General features: G+C 42.6%; 1 protein-coding gene across 1 annotated transcript in view; it reads right to left on the bottom strand.

Annotated features, from left to right (window-relative positions):
* The window catches only part of UBE4B (ubiquitination factor E4B), a 120,483-nt gene that overhangs the window by 28,203 nt on the left and 68,471 nt on the right, over positions 1 to 23,809 (bottom strand). Inside the window, 11 exon segments of the mRNA XM_030327822.1 lie at positions 4,116 to 4,254; positions 7,157 to 7,355; positions 8,808 to 8,921; positions 9,501 to 9,599; positions 9,698 to 9,814; positions 10,388 to 10,444; positions 12,980 to 13,063; positions 16,731 to 16,845; positions 18,064 to 18,164; positions 19,035 to 19,057; positions 19,060 to 19,175. Coding sequence (XP_030183682.1) covers positions 4,116 to 4,254; positions 7,157 to 7,355; positions 8,808 to 8,921; positions 9,501 to 9,599; positions 9,698 to 9,814; positions 10,388 to 10,444; positions 12,980 to 13,063; positions 16,731 to 16,845; positions 18,064 to 18,164; positions 19,035 to 19,057; positions 19,060 to 19,175 — 1,164 coding nt within the window.

Below are 23,809 nucleotides of genomic sequence, written 5' to 3'. Positions count from 1 at the left end.
AGAGGTGAGCCCTCATCGAAGGCAGAAGCGGATACTGGGGAGTGGCAGCCACGCGGGTTTTCTGGACGCACAGTGGTGGTGGAGTTTTGCCTGAGCCGGGACAGAGGCCCTACTATCAGGGTGAACCCTGAAGCAGCTTCCTGCCAGGTTAGGATCAAGAGAGAACTCCTGCTACATACATACCTGGCTCTCAAAAAAATGGCGATGATTTGATAGCACACTGAAAGTGCCGTGTGGCACCTGTCTATGCTGCAGATGGCAGGACGAGAGGACACTGAAAGATGCTTAGAAGCACTATGGGAGGGCAGACAGGCCTGACAGCCTGCCTCTAGGGAGCCACACTGGACAGGCACATGGAACAATGAGGAAAAGTGCGAGGCAGCCTTGTCCAGCTTCTAACTGGGTGGTCATGACAATGTGTGGTTGACATATTTGTTCCTTTTTAAGCAAACTGCTATAGATTTCAATGCACTTGGAATTACTATTTCCCTTCCACATTCTTGGGACATCGTTATTCTATCTACCACAATAGTGACACAATATGGGAGTGTGTGTGCAATGGATCCTGGAGATGCTTGATCAGCAAGAGTGAAGCATGTTAACATCTTTCTATGTAGAACTAAGTTCATCAACACGTTACACTTACCAGAGATCCTGGATTCAAGATTGTCCTGAGTAGCTGGGATGGGTTTTAAATGTGTGCCCAGCTAATTGACTCAAAGTTGGAATTGACAGCGACCTACGCTGAGTGAAGTTGAGCCATCTGACATCCCCTGTCATAATTCGGAGGAAGGAATCTAACGCTTAAGAAGCTGAGAATACTGGGGGCCCTGGGTGGCTCAGTCAGTTAAGCGTCCAACCTGGGCTCAGGTCATGATCTCGCAGTCCGTGAGTTCGAGCCCCGCGTCGGGCTCTGTGCTGACAGCTCAGAGCCTGGAGCCTGCTTCGGATTCTGTGTCTCCCTCTCTCTCTGCACCCCCCCCCCCCCACATTCTGTGTATCTCTTCCTCTCTCAAAAATAAATAAAAAACATTAACAAAAAAAAGCTGAGAATATTGGGGCACCTGGATGGCTCAGTCAGTTGAGTGTCCAACTCTTGGTTTCAGCTCAGGTCATCATCGCACGGTTTGTGAGTTCAAGCCGGGCATCGGGCTCCGTGCTGATGGCTCAGAGCCTGCTTAGGATCCTCTCTCTCTCTCTGCCCCTCCCCTGCTCTCTCTCTCTCTGCCCCTCCCCTGCTCTCTCTCTCTCTCAAAATAAATAAATACACTTTAAAAAAAAAGAAGCTGAGACCATTACTATAGATTAATATAAATATACCATGTGCGACCAGCTCAGACGACCCCTCTTCCCAATACATGCCCTCTCGCCCTGCCATCCCCTAGAGGACATCTCTCCTATCACAGCACTGGAAAGTACACAGGTGAGGGGAACACTGACATCTCTGACCATCCACTGGGAGTTGGAGTGAAAGCGGTAGCTGGTACCACTGAAATGGATCATCCAAAGTCAGCGGAAGAGATGGGATCCCAGGATTCCAAGATGGAGAAGCAAATTCACAATCACCGTTTGAAATGCATACATGCCTCTCAGTAACTGACAGTATAAGCTGATAAAATCAGCAAATATGAGAAAATGTGAATGATAGATGAACAAACCTGACCTATTGAGACAAATGTGAAGCTGTGCAATACGCAACACGGAAAGCACATTCTTTCCACATCTATATGGAACGTTTACTTGTGAACGTGAGGCCAGAAAGCAAATTCCACAAAAAGTTCAAAGGACACAAATCAGAACATATCCTTTTGACCATAATGAAATTTGGCTAGAGATAAAGAGACAAATCCACCGAGAATCCAGAATTTGAACAATACATATTTTCAATAACCCACAGTCAAAAATGAAACAGTAACAATTAGAAAATATTTTGAACTGAACAGGAAAATGTGCCATGCCAAACATGAGGGATGCAGCCAAAACCATGCTTTGGGGAAACGAGACACCTTGAATGCACATAAGAAAGGGCTGAAAATGAATGATTTCAGTACCAACCTCAAGGGGCAATAAAAATATCAACAAGAAAGCAAATTAAACTGAAAGAGAGTAGAAGGAAATAATGAAGGTGCTGCAGACATTAAAATGATAGAAAGTAAATATTATGAGCAACTTTAGGCCCATAGATTTTGAAAATTTAGATGTTACAGAAATTTAACACAAGATGAAATAAAAACCTAAATAGTCCTGTATCTATCAACTGAATACAGCACATAATTAAAAACTTTCCCACAAAGAAAACTCTAATCCCAGACAGCTTCATCAATGAATGTTCCCAAACTTTCAAGAAAGAAATAACATAACTGTTGTACAATAAACTCTTCCAAGGATATAAAAAGAGAGAGTATTTCCCAACTCATTCTATATGGCAAGCATAACACTTATACCAAAATCTGAGAAAGACTTAACAAGAAATTACAGGTCAATCTTTCTTTCGAACACAACCTCAAAAATCCCGAACAGAACTTTGGCAAAATGAATATGACACATAAAAGCAATATCAATGAGATATAAAAGCTGAGTTTACTCTAGGAAGGGAAGTCTGGTTTAATATCAGAAACCCAGTTGATGTAAATCAACTACATTAACGGAATACAGGAGGGAAAAAAAATCTGATCTCTTCAACAACTATGGAAGAAGCATTTAATAAAACTCAACTTCTGTTAGGAATAGCAACTATTAAAATACTAAAAATAATGCGAAATTTTCTTAATCTGGTAATGAGGATATACAAAGAAGGTTGTCTCTATTCAAGATTGTACTAGAAATCGTAGCCAGTGTTACAAAAAGAGAAAAGGTGTAAGAAAGAAAACTGTCATCATTTACAAACGACACGAATATACATGTAGAAGGAAAATCTTCAGAGTAATCATCTATAGAGTAATCATCAGCATTAACAAGAGATTAGCAAGACAGATAGATAGATAGAGATACACAGTTGTAGATATAGACATGACATACTTTTTCTCACAGCCAGACGTGTACATAGGTCTTGGACCAAATGAAGCGGCCACACTGTTATCATTCCAGAGGACCCATTCAAAAATATTTTTGCTTCCTGTTCCTGTGATTTGTTTAGTTGGAGATGTTGGTACACAGGGAGAAATGCTTAGATTAAGAATCTCAACAAGTCGCCTGGGTGGCTCAGTTGGTTAAGCACCCCAACTTCGGCTCAGGTCACGATCTCGCGGCTTGTGAGTTCGAGCCCCGCGTCGGGCTCTGTGCTGACAGCTCAGAGCCTGAAGCCTGCTTTGGATTCTGTGTCTCCCTTTCTCTGCCCCTTCCCCAGCTCGCTCTCTCTCTCTCTCTCTCAAAAATAAATAAACATTAAAAAAAAAAAGAAACTCAACAACGGTGCTGATGAATGTGAAATTGAGGCTACCATCTGGTCATTCTGAATTCTTTATGCCACAAGACAACATGTGAAAAAGAGAATTACATGTAGGCAGGAGTAAATGATCTGGTTTATCAAGGGAACTAGACTTACTGCTTCAGAGTCCAGGGAGGAAGGAATATGTCTGGAATCCGGGAGATCCTTCAAAGTACCTCCCGGTCAACACCATGACCAATGGAAAGAGTTAATGGACGTCTAGTGACCACGCACCAAGGGTTGAGAACCCTCAGAAGCCAAAGTTTGGGTCACTTCACCACATAAAGAGCTCTGGCTGACCACGGAGTGTGGACGTGGAAGCAGAGGCAGGTGGTGTACTGTAACGTACATACTCCCCACACTCAAATCTACTGGTCACCTGGGGCGCCTGGGTGGCTCAGTCGGTCAAGCGGCCGACTTCGGCTCAGCTCATGATCTCACAGTTCGTGGGTTCGAGCCCCGTGTCGGGCTCTGTGCTGACAGCTCAGAGCCTGGAGCCTGCTTCGGATTCTGTGTCTCCCTCTCTCTCTGCACTTCCCCCACTCATGCTCTGCCTCTCTCTCCTTCAAAAATAAATAAACATTAAAAAAAATTAAAAAAAAAAAATCTACTGGTCACAATGGAACTGCTTGCTCTGCGAGAGCAGTGGTAACTCAGGCGATCCCAGGACATGGATTTAGGCACATACCTATTGAGCTCCCGGATGGCCCGGAGTCTGCGGATGTAGCGACGGCAACTTGGCAGAATAGAGAGGTGGTGGGCGTGCAGGGTAAGAAAAAAGCATTCCGTAGGGAATTTCGGCTCAGAAAATGGAGGCTGATCTCCATCTAGGAAAAATAACATAATTCCCTAAATAAAATCTACAAGACTAAATCAGAGAAAAAGCACAGTTAAGACAAAATTACACTTGAATTGTCAAGAAGTTTAAGGATGCTTTTTAAAAAGTATAGACCAGGGGCGCCTGGGTGGCGCAGTCGGTTAAGCGTCCGACTTCAGCCAGGTCACGATCTCACGGTCCGTGAGTTCGAGCCCCGTGTCGGGCTCTGGGCTGATGGCTCAGAGCCTGGAGCCTGTTTCCGATTCTGTGTCTCCCTCTCTCTCTGTCCCTCCCCCGTTCATGCTCTGTCTCTCTCTGTCCCAAAAATAAATAAACGTTGAAAAAAAAAATTAAAAAAAAAAAAAAAAAAAGTATAGACCAGTTATAAGAGGAACAGAATGCCTGCGAGCTCTGTCCAATGAGTAGGGATTCTGCCCCCCTGCTTGAATGTTTACGTAGATGTACCTCGACAATCTTCTGTTCTGTGTCTTCCTGATGTATTTTATAGAACCATTTCTATTATTCAACACGGATCACACAACATCACCTTAAATCTCAAAATGCTATTAGACTATGTTAATAAGCTACAGATTCCACAGCCATTTCCCCACTGCGGGTACCTTTGTCATTTATCATTTTTTCTCTAGTATAAATAGTACCTGGAAGATCTACGTACAAAAACTTACGACCTCACCCCACCCCCAGCATGGGGAGCATATTCTAAAATGTAGCATTACTGACAATGACAGTGTTATAATTTTTGATATAAATCAGAATTCACTAAAGAAACTGATTAAATGCCGTCTATTTCTTCACAAAGTTCCATTCCATCTTATCACTTTGTTTTTGGATAATTTACAGATACACAACCATAACCTGAATTTCTTTCAATTTGTATCTAATTCCTGGAAGTATGTATATCTTTTCCAAAAAGTGTATTTTATTCCTTAGGTTATATACTGCTTACATTTTTTTTCCCAAACTAAAAGAAAACTGTCTGTTGGTAGCATTTAGCTTGGGCCTTCTACATTTCTAACAATTTTACATTTTGTAAGGCATGATTTTATCAAACAACAACACATATTTTGACCCGTTTTTAAATTTTACATATTCATTTAGTCTCACTCCAGAAAAAGTATATTTACATATTAAGATGCTGTTTATATACATATTGTCTCTGATGATTTGCTTCATTTCTTAAACCATTATAAATTTGTTTTCTTCATGACTGGGTCAAATCCTGTTTGTTTTTTTCCATGTTTTATTTTATATATTTATAATATATATAATATATTAATATTAGTTACATTAATATTAATATTAATATATAAATATTATAATATATATATATTTTTAATGTTTAACCCTTTGATTCTTCTGGAACTTACTAGTCCATGATATGAGTCCAAGCCTATACCAGTAGCTACTTGTTCAAATCACACTACTCAAATTCTAACTTTATAGGGTGCTTGGGTGGCTCGGTTAAGTGTTGGACTTCAGCTCAGGTCACTGAACTCACGGTTCGTGGGTTCAAGCCCCGCGTCGGGCTCTGTGTTGACAGCTCAGAGCCTGGAGCCTGCTTCAGATTCTGTGTCTCCCTCTCTCTCTGCCCCGCCCCCACTCACTCCCTGTCTCTAGCTCTCCAAGATAAATATTAAAAAAAATGTTTTTAATAATTAAAAAATACTAATGTTATTGTTCATCATATACTTTTTTTTTTTTTTAAGGTTTATTTATTCTTGTGAGAGAGAGACAGAACATGAGTGAGGGAGGGACAGAGAGAGGGAGACACAGAATCCAAAGCAGGCTCCAAGCTGTCAGCACAGAGCCTATGCGGGGCTTAAACTCACGAACCGTGAGAACATGACCTGAGAGGAAGTCGGACCTTTAACCAACTGAGCCACCCAGGTGCCCCTGCTTAATTCTTATTGTAGCTTAAATGTTTTTCTGGAAGGGCACCTGGGTGGCTCAGTCGGCTAAACGTCTGATTTCGGCTTGGGTCATGATTTCATGGTTCGTGAGTTCTAGCCCTGCAACGGGCTCTGTACTGACAGTGCAGAGCCTGCTTGGGATTCTCTCTCTCCCTCTCGCTCTCTCTCAAAATTAAATAAATAAATAAACTTAAAAAACAATGTTCTTCTGGAACATGTACACACACCTGATCATGATGCTGCCGGGTAAGCATGGAATCTCTCTCCTATTCCATGAACGATTTTATACTATGTGAAAAAATAAATGCCAAAGGGTTTTGACATCTGTCATTGACATGTTTTCTAACAAAGAAATAAGATCAACAATCGTAGCACCTTGAAGATATTCCTATTTTAATACCATCAATTCGTCAAGATCTATGAATATTTCATGAGAACTTTAATTGGTATATGCAAACTCCATATAATAATTAGGTCTCCACTATCATTTTTATTGTATTACTTCTTTTTTGTTTTACTGTGAGTACATTTCCTTCCAGTTGCTCTGTGTTTCTATTCGGGTAAATCAAGAACTTTTTTACTGCATTAATTTTTACTGTGTATCTCTGACTCATAAATTCATCTTCTGGAGAAAAAATAACAATTTGTGAGGAATCACTAGCATCCAAATAAAATAAGTTAAAAACAATTTTTCAGGGGCACCTGGGTGGCTCAGTTGGTTAAGTGACTGACTTCCGCTCAGGTCATGATCTCTTGCTTTGTGAGTTCAAGCCCCGCATTGGGCTCTGTGCTGACAGCTCAGAGCCTGGAGCCTGCTTTGGATTCTGGTCTCCCTCTCTCTTTGCCCCTCTCCTGCTTGCTCTCTCTCTCTCTCTCAAAAATAAATAAACATCAAAAAAAAATTTTTTTAAACAGAAAACAATTTTTCAAATAAAAGGGTGGCGATTTAACGGTCTAATAATGAACGCGTGCGTCACTCACAAAGTTCAGCCAGCCAGTCGTTCACATCCTCCATAGTCGCGTTCACTCTCGTCTCGTCATTAGGAAGAGTAATCCGACACCTTGGGTGGAATATATACGTGGGATCCACCGTCTCTAACTTGATCTTTGTACTTAGCTGCTGCAGCACCCAAAGGAAATTCAGCATGAATCCATCTGTAGATACCAATCTATCATCTGTCTGTGAAATACAAAAAAAAAGGGGGGGGGGATTTAAAACAATGATTTAGATGGAAATTTGGGCACAACTTTATAAGGAGACCAGACATTCACCCCAAAGTCGAAGAGAGGACAAGTATCGTCACCACTGTCATTCTATTAGCAGGTGCTCTTTGGACTATTAATCATATGTGAAGCATTTTATACATCCTCTCACTGAATCTTCAGAACAGCCCTTGGAAGTCAGTGCCACTGTCATTCCCATTTTACAGAGGGGGAAACTAAGGCTCAGAGAAGTTAAGTGACTTGCCCAAGATCCTCAAAATTAATTAAGTAGAAGCACAATATATGTTGCTTCCTTTCTCTTCTTTATTTCCCCCCCAAGAGCATCAAATCCCTAGTTTTGCTCACTACCATTTGGCTAATCGGTTCTCTGGTCAACATCATTAGCCAAGTCCTGTATCAGTAATAGAATAATTGTAATAATGGTAGTTAACATCCATTGAGTGTCCACGGTGCACCAGGCACTGTTCTAACAGCTTTACAGATACTAAATCCACAGTTAGGTACTATTATTCCTCCCGCTTAGCACGTAGGAAACTGAAGCACAGAGAAATAACTATCTAAGGTCCCACCATCAGGTTAGTAAATGGTGGGGCTACGGCAGGAAGCCCAGGCAGTCTCACGCAGTTCTCTAAACCGGTTTCTTCTTCTGAGTAGGAAGGTCACACTTTCGTTCATTACTTATAAATAATATAGGAAGGATGCCCTTCTAACTCTTCTACCTTTGCAAAGTCGTCCAAGCCACCAGTCTCCTCACCAGATCTGGTACGCTTATAACCTTGTAACTGGTTGCCTCGGGTCTGCTTCTGTCCCTCCTCCCACAGCACATTTGGTGGCTTCCTTGCCGCAAAAGCCTCCAGTGTTTTCCCATTCCGGTTCTTACCACGTCAGCCCTGGTCTGAGGGAGCCTCTGCCCATCCCGCTAGCCCATGACCCGCCATTCTCTTTCCCGTACACCCTCAGTCACTGACGTCTGCACGTGTAGCTTGTTCCGAAGCTAGTTCATTCCCACCTTTGGTGCTTCACCCGTGTCTAGAAAACTCTTTTTCCAGCCTTGTAATGGCTGACTTTCACACGAGCCAGGTCTCTGATCACACAGCACCTCCTTAGAAGGGTCTTCCCCACTACCTGATCAAAAATCACTCCCATACCTTCCTCCTGGTACGTCCAGTTACTCTCAATCCTCGACCTTGCTTTACTTGCTTCACAGATTCTAGGATGGCCTGAGATAATATGTTTATGTGTCTACCATTTAGCTTGGAGAACGTAAGCTCCACAGAGGCAGGAAGCTCTTCTATCTTGCTCGACACTGCGTCTCCATTGGCCAGAACAGTGCCTGGTGTTGTTTCCGAGTAAACACAAGTTAGGTGAATGAATTACACCAAGAAGTAAAAGTCCTTCGGAGTCCTACCTGCATCTGCGCTTTCTTCATATTGGCATTGACCACAGCTGCCATGTACCCGAGAGCCGCCTCGCGGGTTTCACCATTTAACAAAATACTATGCAGAATCTTGAAGAGCTCTTGCTGAAGTTATTTTTTTAAAGGAAGAAAAAAATTAAAATTTTACTTTAATGAATTGTTCCTTTTGACCTCGAGAACAGCTAGGCTTCTTCCGCCTTTCTCTCCTCTACTCTTTCCACTCACGTTAGGAGAAGCTGACTACAAGAGGAACAGAAATGCCCAAATTCAACTGTGTCAAGACGATTCGCGTGGAAGTGGATTACGGAGTGGGGGGAAGGAGTTACAGTTGTAATAAAATGGCCTTCGCCGTTTCCTTGAGGGATAGGATCAAAATTACCTTAATGATGCTATCGTTAGCCTAGAATTTTGCTGCTAAAGTTTCAGAACTGAAGACACGTTAATCTATACTTGGGACACACACTATACTTGGGTCATCAAGGAGTATATGCAAACTAACAGCGCTCGCTCAGTCTCGTATTTTAAAGGCCTGAGGACAAGCTGCAGAGACGGCATGGCCACTAACCTCAGAACCGGTACCCCGTGATGCCACATAGTATTGCGACAGTTCTCATTCAGGGCACAGGTTACTGACATGCAACTTCTCTTTCACTCGTCCTTTGAATGCAATTTTCAAACACCTACCCTTCCCAGCTCCAAGTAGTGCTGCAGTGATTGGCTAACCACGCGAGTGTTTTCCAGGGTAATGGCAGGCCCTGAGAAATATTTCTCAACCACCTTAGCCTGGAAAGAGAAGGAAACAATTCAACCCATACACAGCATACATTTAGGCAGGGATCTGAACAGAAGAGCAGCTGAGTGCAAATGGCCACCGTACTTACATCATCTTCTGCAAAGACTGAGAAACTGAAGAAAGCCCCCAAGTAAGAGAGTCTCTGCAGCTCCCGCCCAGAGCCAGGGCTTAAGGATTTAGGCAACCACAACGGCAAAGAGGCAACCTACGTTTAAAAAAAAAAAGGAAGAAGCCAATCAAGCTGCTAAGTCGGCAAGTGAGGGGAAAACGTAAGGAACAGAGTTCTCCCCAGCCAACCTGTTCAGCGGGCTCTCAGCCACCAGTACGACGGCTGACAGCTAACACACAAAAACCCAAAGCTCACAAAGTGCTAGGAACCCCGTTGGTATTTTCTCGTCTCCGATGGAGGAGGAGAAGCCTCCAACCCCTCTGCGTTTTTACAAGATAGTCTCTGAACTTTTATGTTTCAAGAAGCTCTTCGACAGAGTTCAGACGAGCTACTCTTCCACTCTCAAAGGCCAGGTCAAGTTTTCCATAGGACTTGCTTGCCTAGTTGCACCATACTTCTACAGAAACCACAAAAGAAGATAAATGACACGATCCCAGGCAGTAACGTGCAGGGTTAACTGACTGAACCGCTGCGAGCCGCCCCGGACGTGCTACCTACATCTCCTCTAAATGTCCTCTCAGCGATGTCTTTCAGATAATGTTACTCAAGGGAGATCTTCTGAGTTAGACATCCCCCCAATATATGAAAGTCCGTTAGGAAGGCACTCACCAAATTGCACACAGGGTGTGTCTTCCCAAACTTGGTTTCACAGAGCTCGCCTAAAGCCTAGAAATAAGATCAGAAAGGGTCGCTTAAGCGTATTTCACCTTAAACTGACTGCCACGTGTACTATCAAGGCACAGCTTTAATGCTGCTATAAATTTCTATGCATTCCTTCCAAAACACTAACAGCTTCACTGCTTTTCTGATGAACCAGTTAATTCCCGCTCAATGTAAAAACTTCAGATAAAACAGAAATATAAAATGAAGCTAAGAATCATTCATAAACTTTACCCTCTATCGATATCTTAGTTAATAGCTTGCCAGAGATACTTCTGTGCATACACACACGGAGATAAATGTGTATATTTTTATAAAAAAATGATGTTTTCACTTAACGTCTCTCCATGTCAAAAAAGACATGCTTCGTAACTTTAGATGACTACTCTTTCCAGTGCTAATTGGCACTACAACTAATTACAATCTAATAAGCAACCAAATTCAGAACATATTTAAAACTATTACATGGAAAAAAATAAAATAAAAGTATTACATGGCTTCAAGACCTCTGATGTTTTTGAGAACTCCAACACTTTCCTTTGGAGCTCCAATCATTCTAACATTAGGGAAGCAGACAAAATTGTTTTTAGGGGCATGAACACAGTTTAACATGGCCATAGTATTCCAGTCAAATGCTACTTAACAGTGAGCTTAATCTTCTGTGATTTGAAGAGAGCTACACAAGTTGCTAAACCAGTCAATGGAAGCTTCTGAGTCGACGCACTTAGGCGCCGATGTGCCTCGAGGTGCCACTGAGGCTCAGAGAGCTACCGCAAAGGAAAAGCTCTCAGTGCCTAGCGCAGGGGTTCCCACATGGTGCTGCACAAGAGGATCACCTGGGAAGCTGGAAAAGCCCAATGCCAGGCCCCACCCTCACCACACCCATGATGGGGGGAATCACGGCTAGGAGCCGGGTGGCGGTATTTTTTGAAGATCCCCCATTGATTCCAGGGTATGGCAATGCAGGGATGCGCTGAGCCAGAGAATAATCACGATTGTTTCTGATTCTAGCTGCAGCGGTCTTCCTCTTCCTGCCCCCATTGTCCTTCCTTGCACCGCACTCTCATGGCCATCCGAGCAGCACTAATGGTATAAAATCAAACTATTGTCTGCCATAATGGAGGCCTTTGTCTTTTGACCAAGAACGTTTTGTTGATATCTGACACTAAAAGCTCCTTACCGAAACATCAAGCCACATCAGTCCCCAACAGAAAAGCCCACAGTTCCATGAAGGAACATTTACATAATAGAGTGATAATTAATGTGCACTCATTTCATCACTGAACTCAAACAATCAGATGATCTCACTTCCCTTTATCTGGCACAGACAGGAAAGTGCATAAGGATTAACAGAATTTTATTAGAAACTTGAATAGCATGTGCAGTGGAAAGAGCCTTGACATGTAGCCATTCAAAGTTATTTTTAAAACTAAGAATTCCCATTTCACCTTCTGATTTCCCAGCACTTAAGACGTTTAGCTCAGTTTTGATTAAGCACACATACTAAAATTGATGTATTAAAAGAGATAATTGCACCCCTCGTGTACCTCTCCGTGTTAGCATTTATCACGGTGTGATTATCTGATTGTGCTGTTGTGGACTTGAGTTTTGCAGTAGGTCGGGAGCAACTCGCAGAGGGGCACCTTGTCTAAGCAGCCCCGGTATCTGGCACAGAATAGGTCCTCGGTGGGTACCGAGTTAACGGGAAAATGGAATTAAGTCAGTAGGAAGAATGAGTAAAAGGAACAACTCCAGTAAAAATATCGGTGTAACCAGGGCCTTGGCTTACACAAGGTTGTATTTATTCATAGAGTTGGCTCGTTTCGTATTTTGATCCTTTTTCCTTCACATTTCTAGAGTGAAAAATAGACATCAGGGTAGTTTTCCTCCAAAAATTTCCAAGAAGCAAATTCAGAGAAGAGCCTCCCCCGCCCCTACCTTTTTCTTCTACCTGGTTCTAGCTGTTTTCACAACAACCAAGGCCCTCGATGGGAATCTGGAGGAAAGTTCTGTCCATGACTCAACGCTTGCTCTTAAGTACCTTACAGAGACGAGCAGATCTGTCTCCCACATGAAACTTGAAGGGAACGGGGAAGATAAACAAGCAAACTACTGAGGCTTTTCCGTAGAAAGTCACTACATAAAGTTGGACTAGTTTTCCTAGTACAGCTCTACCTTCTTATTTGAATTTGTAATAGCTTTTAAAAATTTTTTCAGTAACAAAATTTCATTGCAGTTTTTATATGCCTGTTAGGAGAATCAGAAGGACACCGCCCAGAATTGTCATTTTCATAAGCTACGCTAGAAGGGGAAGTGCATTTTAAGGGTGCGTCCCCGACTCCTGTCTAGGGCTCAGATGGGCGGAACACGTCCCAGCGCTAAAACTCTCTTCACAGCAAACACCGCAAGGCCAACGCAATGCTTTCATGTTTTAAATGTGAAAACAAGGTTAATCGCGGACCTGAAAGAAAAGTGTGCGTTAAAATAATCTGGAAGAAAAGCATCTAATGAATGGCTTAAAGAAAAAGAGCCAAGTTTTACCATGAGGGGGTATTTAAAGTAGTCACTATCGAGGGAGCACTCTTTGGCAGCGAGAGCCAGGCCTTGTAAAATGGGGATAAAGATCTGTAAGAAAAAAAATAAATCAGAACTGTAAGTTCAGGAAAACGTAAGAACAGGAGGCATGTTAAATAAAGTGCCAAATCTGAATGTCCAAGCATTTCCACCTTCCCCAGGGAAAACCTGTTTTGTTTATAAAGGGGTCTAGTATCTAGCCATGGCATGTGGCTCTATCCTTCGACGAGGCTAACCATGAAGTAATATAGCTGAATTTTCCAGAAGTAACAGGATTCGGTGAGTCCTAATTCTCTGGCAGGACTCCGAGGGACTCAGCAGAAACTCACCATTTTCGAGCCTGTTCTAGGAGTCCCCAAGGGGTCCTCACCTTATCAACTCAATTCTGTACATCTCAGCAATGAATAGGTTTCTGATTACCAAGCACCTATAATCTGTACAGAAGCTGGACTAAATGTTCCAATATTTTCCCAGCTCTATCAGTATTTTGAAAAAGTCTTTGCTGCCGCTCTCCCACCTCCATCTGATTCTTCTCATCTCTCCCTATTTATTTTGAAGAGAACAAGAAAAATAAACCTGTAATGGATCTTATTATCGTGATATTAACTTTAATTATGCAGAGTAAAAAGACGGTTGATAAATGTTGAAAATATAAAAGAAAACTTGATTAGAATGACTTACCTCCATGTGTGGTATAATTAATACAATAACGTGAGATCAGAGCTTAAGGAGGGCACCTATGTTTATTTTTACACATTTATCACTAATGCCAGGGCACATTATCACCATGTAAGATCTGCTCAGTACAACTCATCTTCAAATGTCACAATGCGCCCACTGATTGACACGCTTAGGGAGTTGGCCGGGATTCCAGACTAATAACATTAAGTAGAAAATGGTATAAACAACAGCTGACAATCCAAATGCCAACAAGCTGAAATGGGAGTATTCTATAAAGCCACTAGAAAATCTGACAAATTCCCTCTCCTACTAATTTCGTCCCATTGTATCAAGCAGTTTCATTTAAGGAGCACAGGATTTAAAAAAAAAAAAAAAAAAAAAAGTACCCTGGATTACAAAGTGCCTGTGGAGTGTCTTGAGATAAAAAGACAGCTCTGGAAAAGATGGTTCTAGTTTCTGCAACTCAAACTATCAGGGTAGAAGTAACGTACTGTTGGAAGCTAGCTAAACACGGACAGGTAAAGCTTAGGTGTGGGGTCGGGGAAATGACAAAATTACAATCAAGAAAAAAACAAAACTGAAGTTCCCAAATCACCAAAAATAAATTTCACAACTGGTCACTAGAAAACTCTCAAACTTTTCCCCCAGAATGCTATCGTATTTATCCTTCTAGTAGGGTTATCTTTTTCTGCAGGTAGGATTTAATTTATGGTAGACAAGGTATTATTAGGTCTAATATTTTTCAAATAGTCAAGCATTATGGTATTTGTGACTTATGTATTTTTATTTTTATTTTTTGATGGATTTTATGTATGGTGTATGTGTGGTGTTTATGCGGTATATGTTTGTTGGTGATTCAAAGTCCACTCACTCATCATTTATTTCTCTCTAGAAAAAATACAAGGTAACTCGTAAGACAGAGAAGAAGTGTTCGTGATTGAGTGACAGAAAAGGCATCAGAATGCTGTGATTAAAAAGCAATAGTGAGGGGCGCCTGGGTGGCGCAGTCGGTTGAGCGTCCGACTTCAGCCAGGTCACGATCTCGCGGTCCGTGAGTTCGAGCCCCGCGTCAGGCTCTGGGCTGATGGCTCGGAGCCTGGAGCCTGTTTCCGATTCTGTGTCTCCCTCTCTCTCTGCCCCTCCCCCGTTCATGCTCTGTCTCTCTCTGTCCCAAAAATAAATAAAAAAAACGTTGAAAAAAAAAATTTAAAAATAAAAAAAAAAAATAAAAAATAAAAAGCAATAGTGGTTGCACAACACTGTGAATGTACTAAATGCCACTGAATTGGTTAATTTTATGTTATGGGAATTTCATCTCAATTAAAAAAAAAAAAAAAAGAGGTCACTGCGTTAACTCTGTGTAAGTTTCTTTAGAATAAAATAGGCACAGTACCCCTGTCAGCTGATCACTGGGCTGATGTTATACCTTTCTGTTTTTATTAAACGTTTTTTAAAGTTTATTTATTTATTTTGAGAGGGAGAGAGAGTGTGTGTGTGAGTGCAGAGGCGGGGCAGAGAGAGAGGGAGAGAGAGAATCCCAAGCAGGCTCTGCACGGTCAGCATAGGGCCCCTCACAGGGCTTGAACTCATGAATCGTGAGACCATGACTTGAGCCGAAACCAAGAGTCGGACGTTTAACTGAGCCCCGCCCCCCCCCCCCCCCGCCCGCCACGCCCTTGATCACTGGGCTGGTTTATATAGCTAAAGCTACTCTGGGTTCCTCAAATGAGGTCTCGTAGAAGAGGAAAAGGAATCTAATTAGTGCACATCGCACACACACCAGAGTGTGTGCTTGAACCTCACGAGACAGCTATTTATTTTCAACAGAGTTCGCTTACCTTTCTAGAGAAGGAAAGCTCACTATGCTGCATTAAGTATTCCTGCAAGTCAACAAGACCATCATCCAAGGAAAGTACTCGAGGAATTCCAGACATAGTCACAATACTAACTGGGAGCTTGGCTCCCGGATTCATCCTTTACTAATATTTAGAAGCTGGTAAAACACAATTCCTGAGATTTCAAAGGCCTTAAAATTAATAGTGACAAATAATACTAGGTATTCAAATAGATGACAAGGAATCCTATCAATGACAGCTACTCTTTCATGATCACACAGTCTACTGTAAGAAAATGTCTTAAAAATCCCTCCATCAAGGGATGTGGCTTGTGTGAAAGTTGCTGTGGCAAAGTGTTCACAACACAGGCCGGAAAACAACCACCAAAAGCGATGCCAAAGTTTCACCATGAAGAGACCTTTGAGGCTAAATAAACAGCTTTATTACAAAATATCCCCTATCTGCATTTCCACTTGACTTCACACGGCGAGATATAAAAACTGTATGACTACTTAATGAGAGAAGTCATTAGCAAGACATGAGATCTCATTCCCAGTTTAGTGGTGAGAAGACAGAAGATTCTATGGGTGCGCAGACTGCCACGGAGCTAATTTAGTCACTGACTTACTGCTCTTTTTCTGTAAACTCAGAGAACTAATTTCCAATATGACTCAACCGGCAAACGCACATTGTGTCTCATGCTACCTCTCGGTATTCTTGTGTTAAAAGAGCCTTGGAATCGGGGACTGGGCCTGCTAGTGCTTCCCTCCCATGGCACTAACGCACTGTTTAAAACACTCAATGCTTGACTGACTGAGGTGGACAAATGATTGGAACAATGCAGCTGTCAATCCAATCATCTCAAGAGAGAAAGCGTCCAACTTCGGCTCAGGTCACGATCCTGCAGTTCACAAGTTCGAGCCCCGCGTCAGGCTCTGTGCTGACAGCATGGAGCATGCTTCAGATTCTGTGTCTCCCTCTCTCTCTGCCCCGGCTTCCCTGCTCATACTCCAAGTATCTCTCTCAAAAATAAATACAACATTAAAAAAAGAAAGAAAGAAAGGAAGGAAGCTAAGCTCTCTGAGCAAATAATGCATGCAGATCACAGTCAGAAACAGAAGTTTCCAATACATGGTGCCTTTAGAAATCAGCACAGGAGCTCCTCGGCTAAAAGCTTCGGTAACGAACGCACAAACCCTCACCTGCTTGAACACTTCTTCATCCTGGTGAGTGGTTCTCACCAGCTCCTGCATGAAGCCATACGGGAGATTCCGGCACAGCATATACGGCACCAGGAAGGACGGCTGGAGCACGGACCTGCCAACCCACAAAAAGACAAGGACTGTGATGGCTCAGCTCCTCACTGGGTGACAACACGGCATACGGGCTGTCACGTCAGCGGAAGTGTCCAGTCAAAAGTCAAACTTGGAATCTCCCAAATACTCTACGTAACGGTTTTAGGCAAAAGATCACCTTTCCTATTGTTAATAATCCCTTTTTGGTCTTTTTAACGAGAGACTATGGAAAGTTTCAAAGAATCCATGTTTCCCTACATTCGACCCTTTAAAAATAAAGCAGTACCCCCAAAAAGGAAGCCTTATGTATCTCTATTACTTGTTTATGTCTCATCCAGTTGAAAAGAAAAGATCAGCAGTAGCTGAGGACTTTTTAAAAACTCTTATTAATTTTAATAGAATTTTTTTTTTTTTTTATGTTTTGGTACATGTTTAACCGTTTCCCTCCTCCTTCTTCTCTTTTTTTTGTTTTTTTTTTTTTTTTTTGTTTTTGAAGTTTATTTATTTATCTCTACACCCAACATGGGGCTCAAACCCACGAGTCTGAGATCCAGAGTGTATGCTGCACTGACTAAGCCAACCAGGCACCCCCTTCCTTTCCTTCTTTGTGACAAGTTTCAAAAACATGGTTATGGTACAGAAAATAACAGAACAACATCCAGAACAAATAAATGTTGTAACTTTGCCATTTTTAACTTAGATATTTCTGCATCATGTTTCCTTCAGATACTTTTCAGAAAATACATGAAATCTGCAAATACTTTTATTGAACTATATTGAACCTTTATGGGACCCTCAGAAACAATCAGTGAATAATGTAGTATACTTTGGTGATTCCCCAATTAACTATTCTACCATTTTTGTTTATTACTGAATAACAGAAAGCGATTGTATGATATACGGAAAGCGATGACCTACACACTTTTCCAAGTACCTCCCCTGATTTCAAGCAGCTGCTGTTAAACTAAATACTCATTTCCTGCCTTGACGTTGACATATTTCAACAATGGTCCATAAAGAAAGCAGACAGAGAGTGGCTTGTTTTCTTTTCACACTGTTTCAGAGAAGGGAAGGGACCTCAGCGGTCACCTAGTCAAAGTGACCTCAACAAAGTCACCACTTTTGTTTACAGGTGAGAGGGCGCACTATCCAAGGTGGCGCAAGGTGGCTGGGCAGCCTGACGTCCGCTGATGCACAGGGTCCTCTCCCTGTTAACAGGAGCGAGTACGGTTCTGCCCACCTTGGCTGTGTGAGGGAACCTTGTAGAACTAGCGCGGTGTGGGATATGCACTGTGAGCGGATGTTGCTCAGAAGCTGGCTGACCGCTGGCTGGCTGCACATCTGAAATGAAAGGCACAGGTTAGGGCTGCATAAACAGACAAAAGAATGCTGTACTGCTGAAAATTGACAAGAGTCAGAAGAGATCGATCTCTGGGAAACGGCATGTTTTTTCTCTTGCTTTACTCACAATGAACCACCAGAGTAACCCTATCCTCCAAGTGTGCTGCCTCCGCTGAAATCTACGGTCAGAGAAGAAAGAGCAGAAGTGCGGGGTGACCAATGGGGGACCGCACAGATGTGGGCATGCTCTCTGCCTTTGCTATGGTGACGAGCAACAAAGCCCGGGGAAGCCCTTCACAAGCATAACTAACAGGTGGACAAGAGGACTAGTTTGGAAAACTAGAAGCAGACAGTGAACTGGGAAGGAAATAATAATAGAGTCTGCATGAAACAGCAGAGAAAGTATAGCTTCCAGAGTTTAAAGCCAATTTTGTAATTTTTATGTGATTATGGACAATTCATGTCCCTGAGGTTCGTGTGCTTACCGAGACAATAAAAACAACACCCAACCTCACACAGTGTTGGCACTCCATAAATGCGGGTGATTATTACACTTGCGACAGGCTCTCGGAAATTATTGGGGAAATTGTAATTATCGGAATTATTATAAGTCGCTGGTGGCAATGGCACTTGCCCCCATCACTTCTTCCTTCCACTAGAATGTGAGTTCCGTGAGGGTAGGGATCTCTGTCTGTTCTGTTCCCTAATATACCTCGAGCTCCTGGTCCGGTGCCTGGTGCATATTGCATGCTTGAGAACCATTTTCCTGACCGAATAAATGAATGTTCCTTGGAAGGGCGGGAGGGATGATTATTTATCAAAAATAACCAGGTTTTTGTGGGTTTTTGAAATGCATCTATTTCATATTACCTTTGGTGCTTTTTTTTCCTCTATCCAACTCGGTCAAAACACTCGATGAGGTAGTTCAGCATGTCTGTCTCCTTGCAGGTCTCGATGGTGAAATGGTCACTGTAGGAATCCCAAGTACCTGTCCCACCAGAGGCTCCCAAACTTTGGAGAAGAGAAAAGAAAATCGATGATTCTTATCTCTTCTCGGAATTGATTATTTTTGCTAGAGTCTGCATTTCTGTAGCAGAAAGCCTGTTAGGATCCCTGCACCCAGGACAAAACACAGACACCCATGCAGCCAAGCCTGGAGCTGACCTCTGATTTCACCTGCTCCAAGGCCAACAACAGTAACTCTTAGTAAACGTTTTACTGACCTAAGAAGAGAGTTGGATCAGAAATCCGACTTCTTATCTTTTTGGGAACGGCAGCTTACGAAGCCAGGAGGGCTAAGAACTGCGACCGTGTGCCAGGCATCTGAAGGGATATCACGTGTACTAAAACCAAGCTGGCCGGCTCCACTCGGGCACACTGGTAAGTTGAAACCAGACTATGCTACTGCTGTGATCAAACGCTTCGGGAGTGAAGCGACAAAGACTAACAGAATACTCCTCGTGACTTCTGCCATAAATCTCAAAGGCCTTCACCCACCATTTGGCAATAGGACCAGAATAGGAAATCTGTCCAGTTAGAGAAGGAAACATAAAAGTATTTGTTACGAACACAAAGACTTCCAAAACTTTCAGCGACAGAGGCAAGGGAGCACAGTAAAAAACAACGAAACAAAAATCTTACACTAGGAGTATCCAAACTTGGGTTGGATCCCAGCCGTACTGCTTCCTGATTGCCCGAGCCTAGAACCAAGCCCATCCCATCAGCAGCGAGGCTTGAAGTGAGAGCAAGTGGAAGCGTTTTGTAAATCAGAAGCAGGATACAACACGAAGCACTTATGATTGGTCGTAACTATTCTCTGAGACCAACGCCAAACACTGTCTCAGGGGTTGGGTGTGAGGAAACTAAAGAACAGATCGTCCATCAGCAAGTCACATACCAAATCTGATGTTTGACTCGCAGATTTATTTGATCCCCACAAAAGACACACGGAGAGTAATCACGGCACAGGGAGAGGGCAGAATTTGGAGGTGAAAAGGAAATGAGAAAAGATAAACTTAGCCCCCAAAATTATATAGGAAAGATGATAAAGGATGGGAAAAAGATCGCAAACTGGAGACCCAGCCTCCTCAACTGGGGCAGACAATTAAAGGCTAGAAACCCACAGGACCAACAGGGGTTGATATATAAACAACACGCTATGCAGACAGGTGCATATATATACATAACTAATTTTGGAATATATATGTAATTGACCTTAGAATTTCAGAAAAATCCAGTTGACCCTTGAACAACACAGGGATTAGGGATGCACTATTCCATGCATTTAACTTTTGACGCCCCCAAAACTTTGCTAACAGCCTACTATTGACCAGAAGTCTTACCAACAACCAAGCAGTCGATTACATGTCATTTTGTATGGGTATTATATACTGTATCCTTACAGCATATTCTCAAGTATTACTCTTAAGGTAGAGAAAAGAAAATATTAAGAAAATCATAGGGAAAATACATTTGAGGTATACCATACTGTATTTACCAAAAAAATCCACACATACGTGGGTCAAACCCTGTTGCTGAAGGGTCAAGTGGATACATAACGACCTTGGAATGAAGTATGATATTAACGTTAAAAGATGAAAACAATGCCAGTTTTAAATCCAAGGCTTTCAGCCCAGAGTCTACAAATCTGAATTCCTACAACCTACTCTACAAGTCTGACAGAAGGGAAGGAAATAGAAAGCAATGGGAGAAAAAAAAAAAAAGAAAAAAAAGCAACCATAAGAACAAAAACAGAAAAACCCACCCACAAATATAATATAAATATAAAAGATGAATCCCCAGAAGTAGAAAGGAGAAAAAGAGCTATTTCTTTTTTTATAGATGTATTTTAATGTTTATTTCTGAGAGCGAGAGAGACACAGAGTGTGAGCAGGGGAGGGACAGAGGGAGAAGGAAACACCGAATCTGAAGCAGGCTCCAGGCTCTGAGCTGTCGGCACAGAGCCCGATACGGGCTTGAACTCACAAGCCGTGAGATCATGACCTGAGCTGAAGTCGGACGCTTAACCGACTGAGCCCCCCAGGCGCCCCGAGAGCTATTTCCGTTACTGCACCATTTTAGTTTCAAACTAACTGCAATTCTTTCTTCTTCTGTCTGATGTTGGTGACTCAGTGACTAGATTATTCCCTGTGCTTCCAAAGATGAACTTTACCAGCACAGGCTTTACCTACACACAACTAAGGCTAATCTTCCTTTGAGTGGCTCTTGTGGAAGAGAATGAAACAGACCATCCTCCTGTTTAAAACGAGAAAGTTCAACTATACAATTTCCTTGGTGACGAGACCCACATTTCTCACGTTTTTAGATTTCTGAAATGAAAAGCACCTCCTATTTGATGTCGACAGGCTCTTGCCAGTTGCAAGGGGTCGGTGTGACCCAGTTCACATGGAGTCATGCACTGACACTGGGTGCTGTGGGTTCCATTCTTAGCCAATGCTTGCCATTTCATTTTAAACTTAAATGCGAACACCTCAAAGCCAGCTGAGGTATCTCCACGATGATCTCGCTAAGATCATGAAAAGCAACAGTGTATGTAGAAGATCGCTGGTCTTATGCTAGGCAATGCGAACAAAGGCGCTCAGAATACATGAGAGAAAGTTCAAAGCTAAAAGAGGCGGCTACGTTTTGGTGATCGTCGGTCAGACCCCAAGTGACACTTCAGTTGACTTTTTAAGAAGAGAGGAAGACCAAAAAGTGAAACAAAATTTAACCGAACTGGAACTGTAGAGAAAACTCCAGTACTTGTCCATATATCACAAATTTTAGAATCAATCCTAAAGTAAACCACGACCCTAGCAGGAAAGGCAGCCAGTCCCAACAATGCTACACAGAGGTCTCAACGAGCAAAACTGACAAGGCTCCTCAGGTTCCAAGTGAAAGCGCTGTACTCACATTTTGAACGCGACACTGAGGGAGAAAGTGGTGTCGTGTTTATGTGCATACGTTCAGGCTACCAATAAACATCTGTAAAGTTTTCAAGTAACATTTCACTTTTTTCCCTAAAAAAAAATCATCCCAGAATTCGTGATGCTTTTACAACTGTGACACGTGGAATACCACACTGAAAATATGTCATATTTAAGTCCTACAAGTTATCTACAAAGTTACACTGCCCTCTGGGAGGATTTACGAGCCATTTTCTGATAACTACATCAACAGTCCAATTGAATGTAATTACTCTGCATAATAGAAATACAGCTGAATGCTTCTGAAAAGCCAATGAACATCTTCCTGGGGAGTCACGCATGCAATAGACCTGTGCAAATCGAATCCCATTTGAAAGGCACCAAGAAAAGTGTTCCTTAAAAGGATTCCACGGCAGTTTCATTTTTCTATAACGCACCCTCCTATTTACTCATTTTTTGGAATGCAGACTTTAGTGTTTTGTGTTTTCGCACTGCAAGGCAAAGTCAGAGCTGTACAGGTCGAGCAATGTCAATTCATCGAACGAATGTTCACGGTGTCCCTTCTGTATGGCAGGCACTGTCGTAGGCTCTGGGGCAGCACACTAACTCGCACAGATCAAGACCCTGCTTGTGTGGTGAGTAGATTCTAGAGGGGAACAGTCCAAAACAACACAGAGACGCCATGAAGAAAAATAAAAGCAGAGCATGGTGACAGAGACGGGCAGGAAGCGCGCGCGTGCATTTTATACGCTGTGATATGACCCTCTGATAAGACAGCATGCACACGGAGACCCGAGGGAGTCAGCGGGGAGCAAGCCACGCAGCCCTCTTGGGGTAGGCCATCCAAAGAGAGGAAGTAAGTGTGAAGGCCTAAGGCGGCGGGGAATATGCCAAGTGAGGTCAAGAACAGGGTCGTGAGCAGCAGAGGGCGGAGGCAAGTGGAGGCACGTGAGGTTAGAAAGGAGGAATGCACACGTGTGTGCGCACGTGGGTGTACATGAGACGAAGGGTCTCGTGCACCAGGGCGAGGCTTTGGGTTTTACTCCGCACGACAAGGGACATTACCGGAGGGTTGGACACAGACATGGTGGAACTATTTCCAAGTTTCATTGCCAAGTGGTGATGTAAATGTCAACATTTTTCACTACTTGCTGATTTCCCTTTCTCTATTCACACAGGTTCACGACTGTCAAAATTTTCTCTCTCCTTCGCTTGAAACATCTAAGCAGTTAAAAACAGATTTCTTTCCCATCATCAATTTCCTAGGATACAATCGGAAAAATTCTCCTCAGAGGAACCGCTATGTTCTCCTTATACAAGATGCTCTCGCTCCCCGTGTCCGCTCCGACAACAAGCAGATCTTAATTCCTATAGCTCTCTTCACAGAGGGCTATGACATCACGGAAGGAGCGTTTTACCTTTCTTTCTTTCAAATTTTTAAAAATGTTTAATTTTGAGAAGAGAGTGCCTGTGCTCTTGGGGGGGGGGTGTGGGCGCAGAAAAGAGGGGGACAAGACGATCTAAGCAGGTTCCGTGCTGACACCAGAGAGCCCGATGCAGAGCTTGAACCAAAGTGAGACACTTGGCCAACTGAGCCATTCAGGCGCCCCAGGAATGTTTCACCGTTCTTAAATTAGTCCTTTTCATCACCACTATAGATAATTAGCATACAAATGTATTCCCAACTATTTCCAAAAACATTCTTAAGGCGTCAACCTC

Source organism: Lynx canadensis, chromosome C1 (genome assembly GCF_007474595.2).
Source record: "Lynx canadensis isolate LIC74 chromosome C1, mLynCan4.pri.v2, whole genome shotgun sequence".
Taxonomy (NCBI): Eukaryota; Metazoa; Chordata; class Mammalia; order Carnivora; family Felidae; genus Lynx; species Lynx canadensis.
This window is presented reverse-complemented; position numbering and strand designations above follow the sequence as displayed.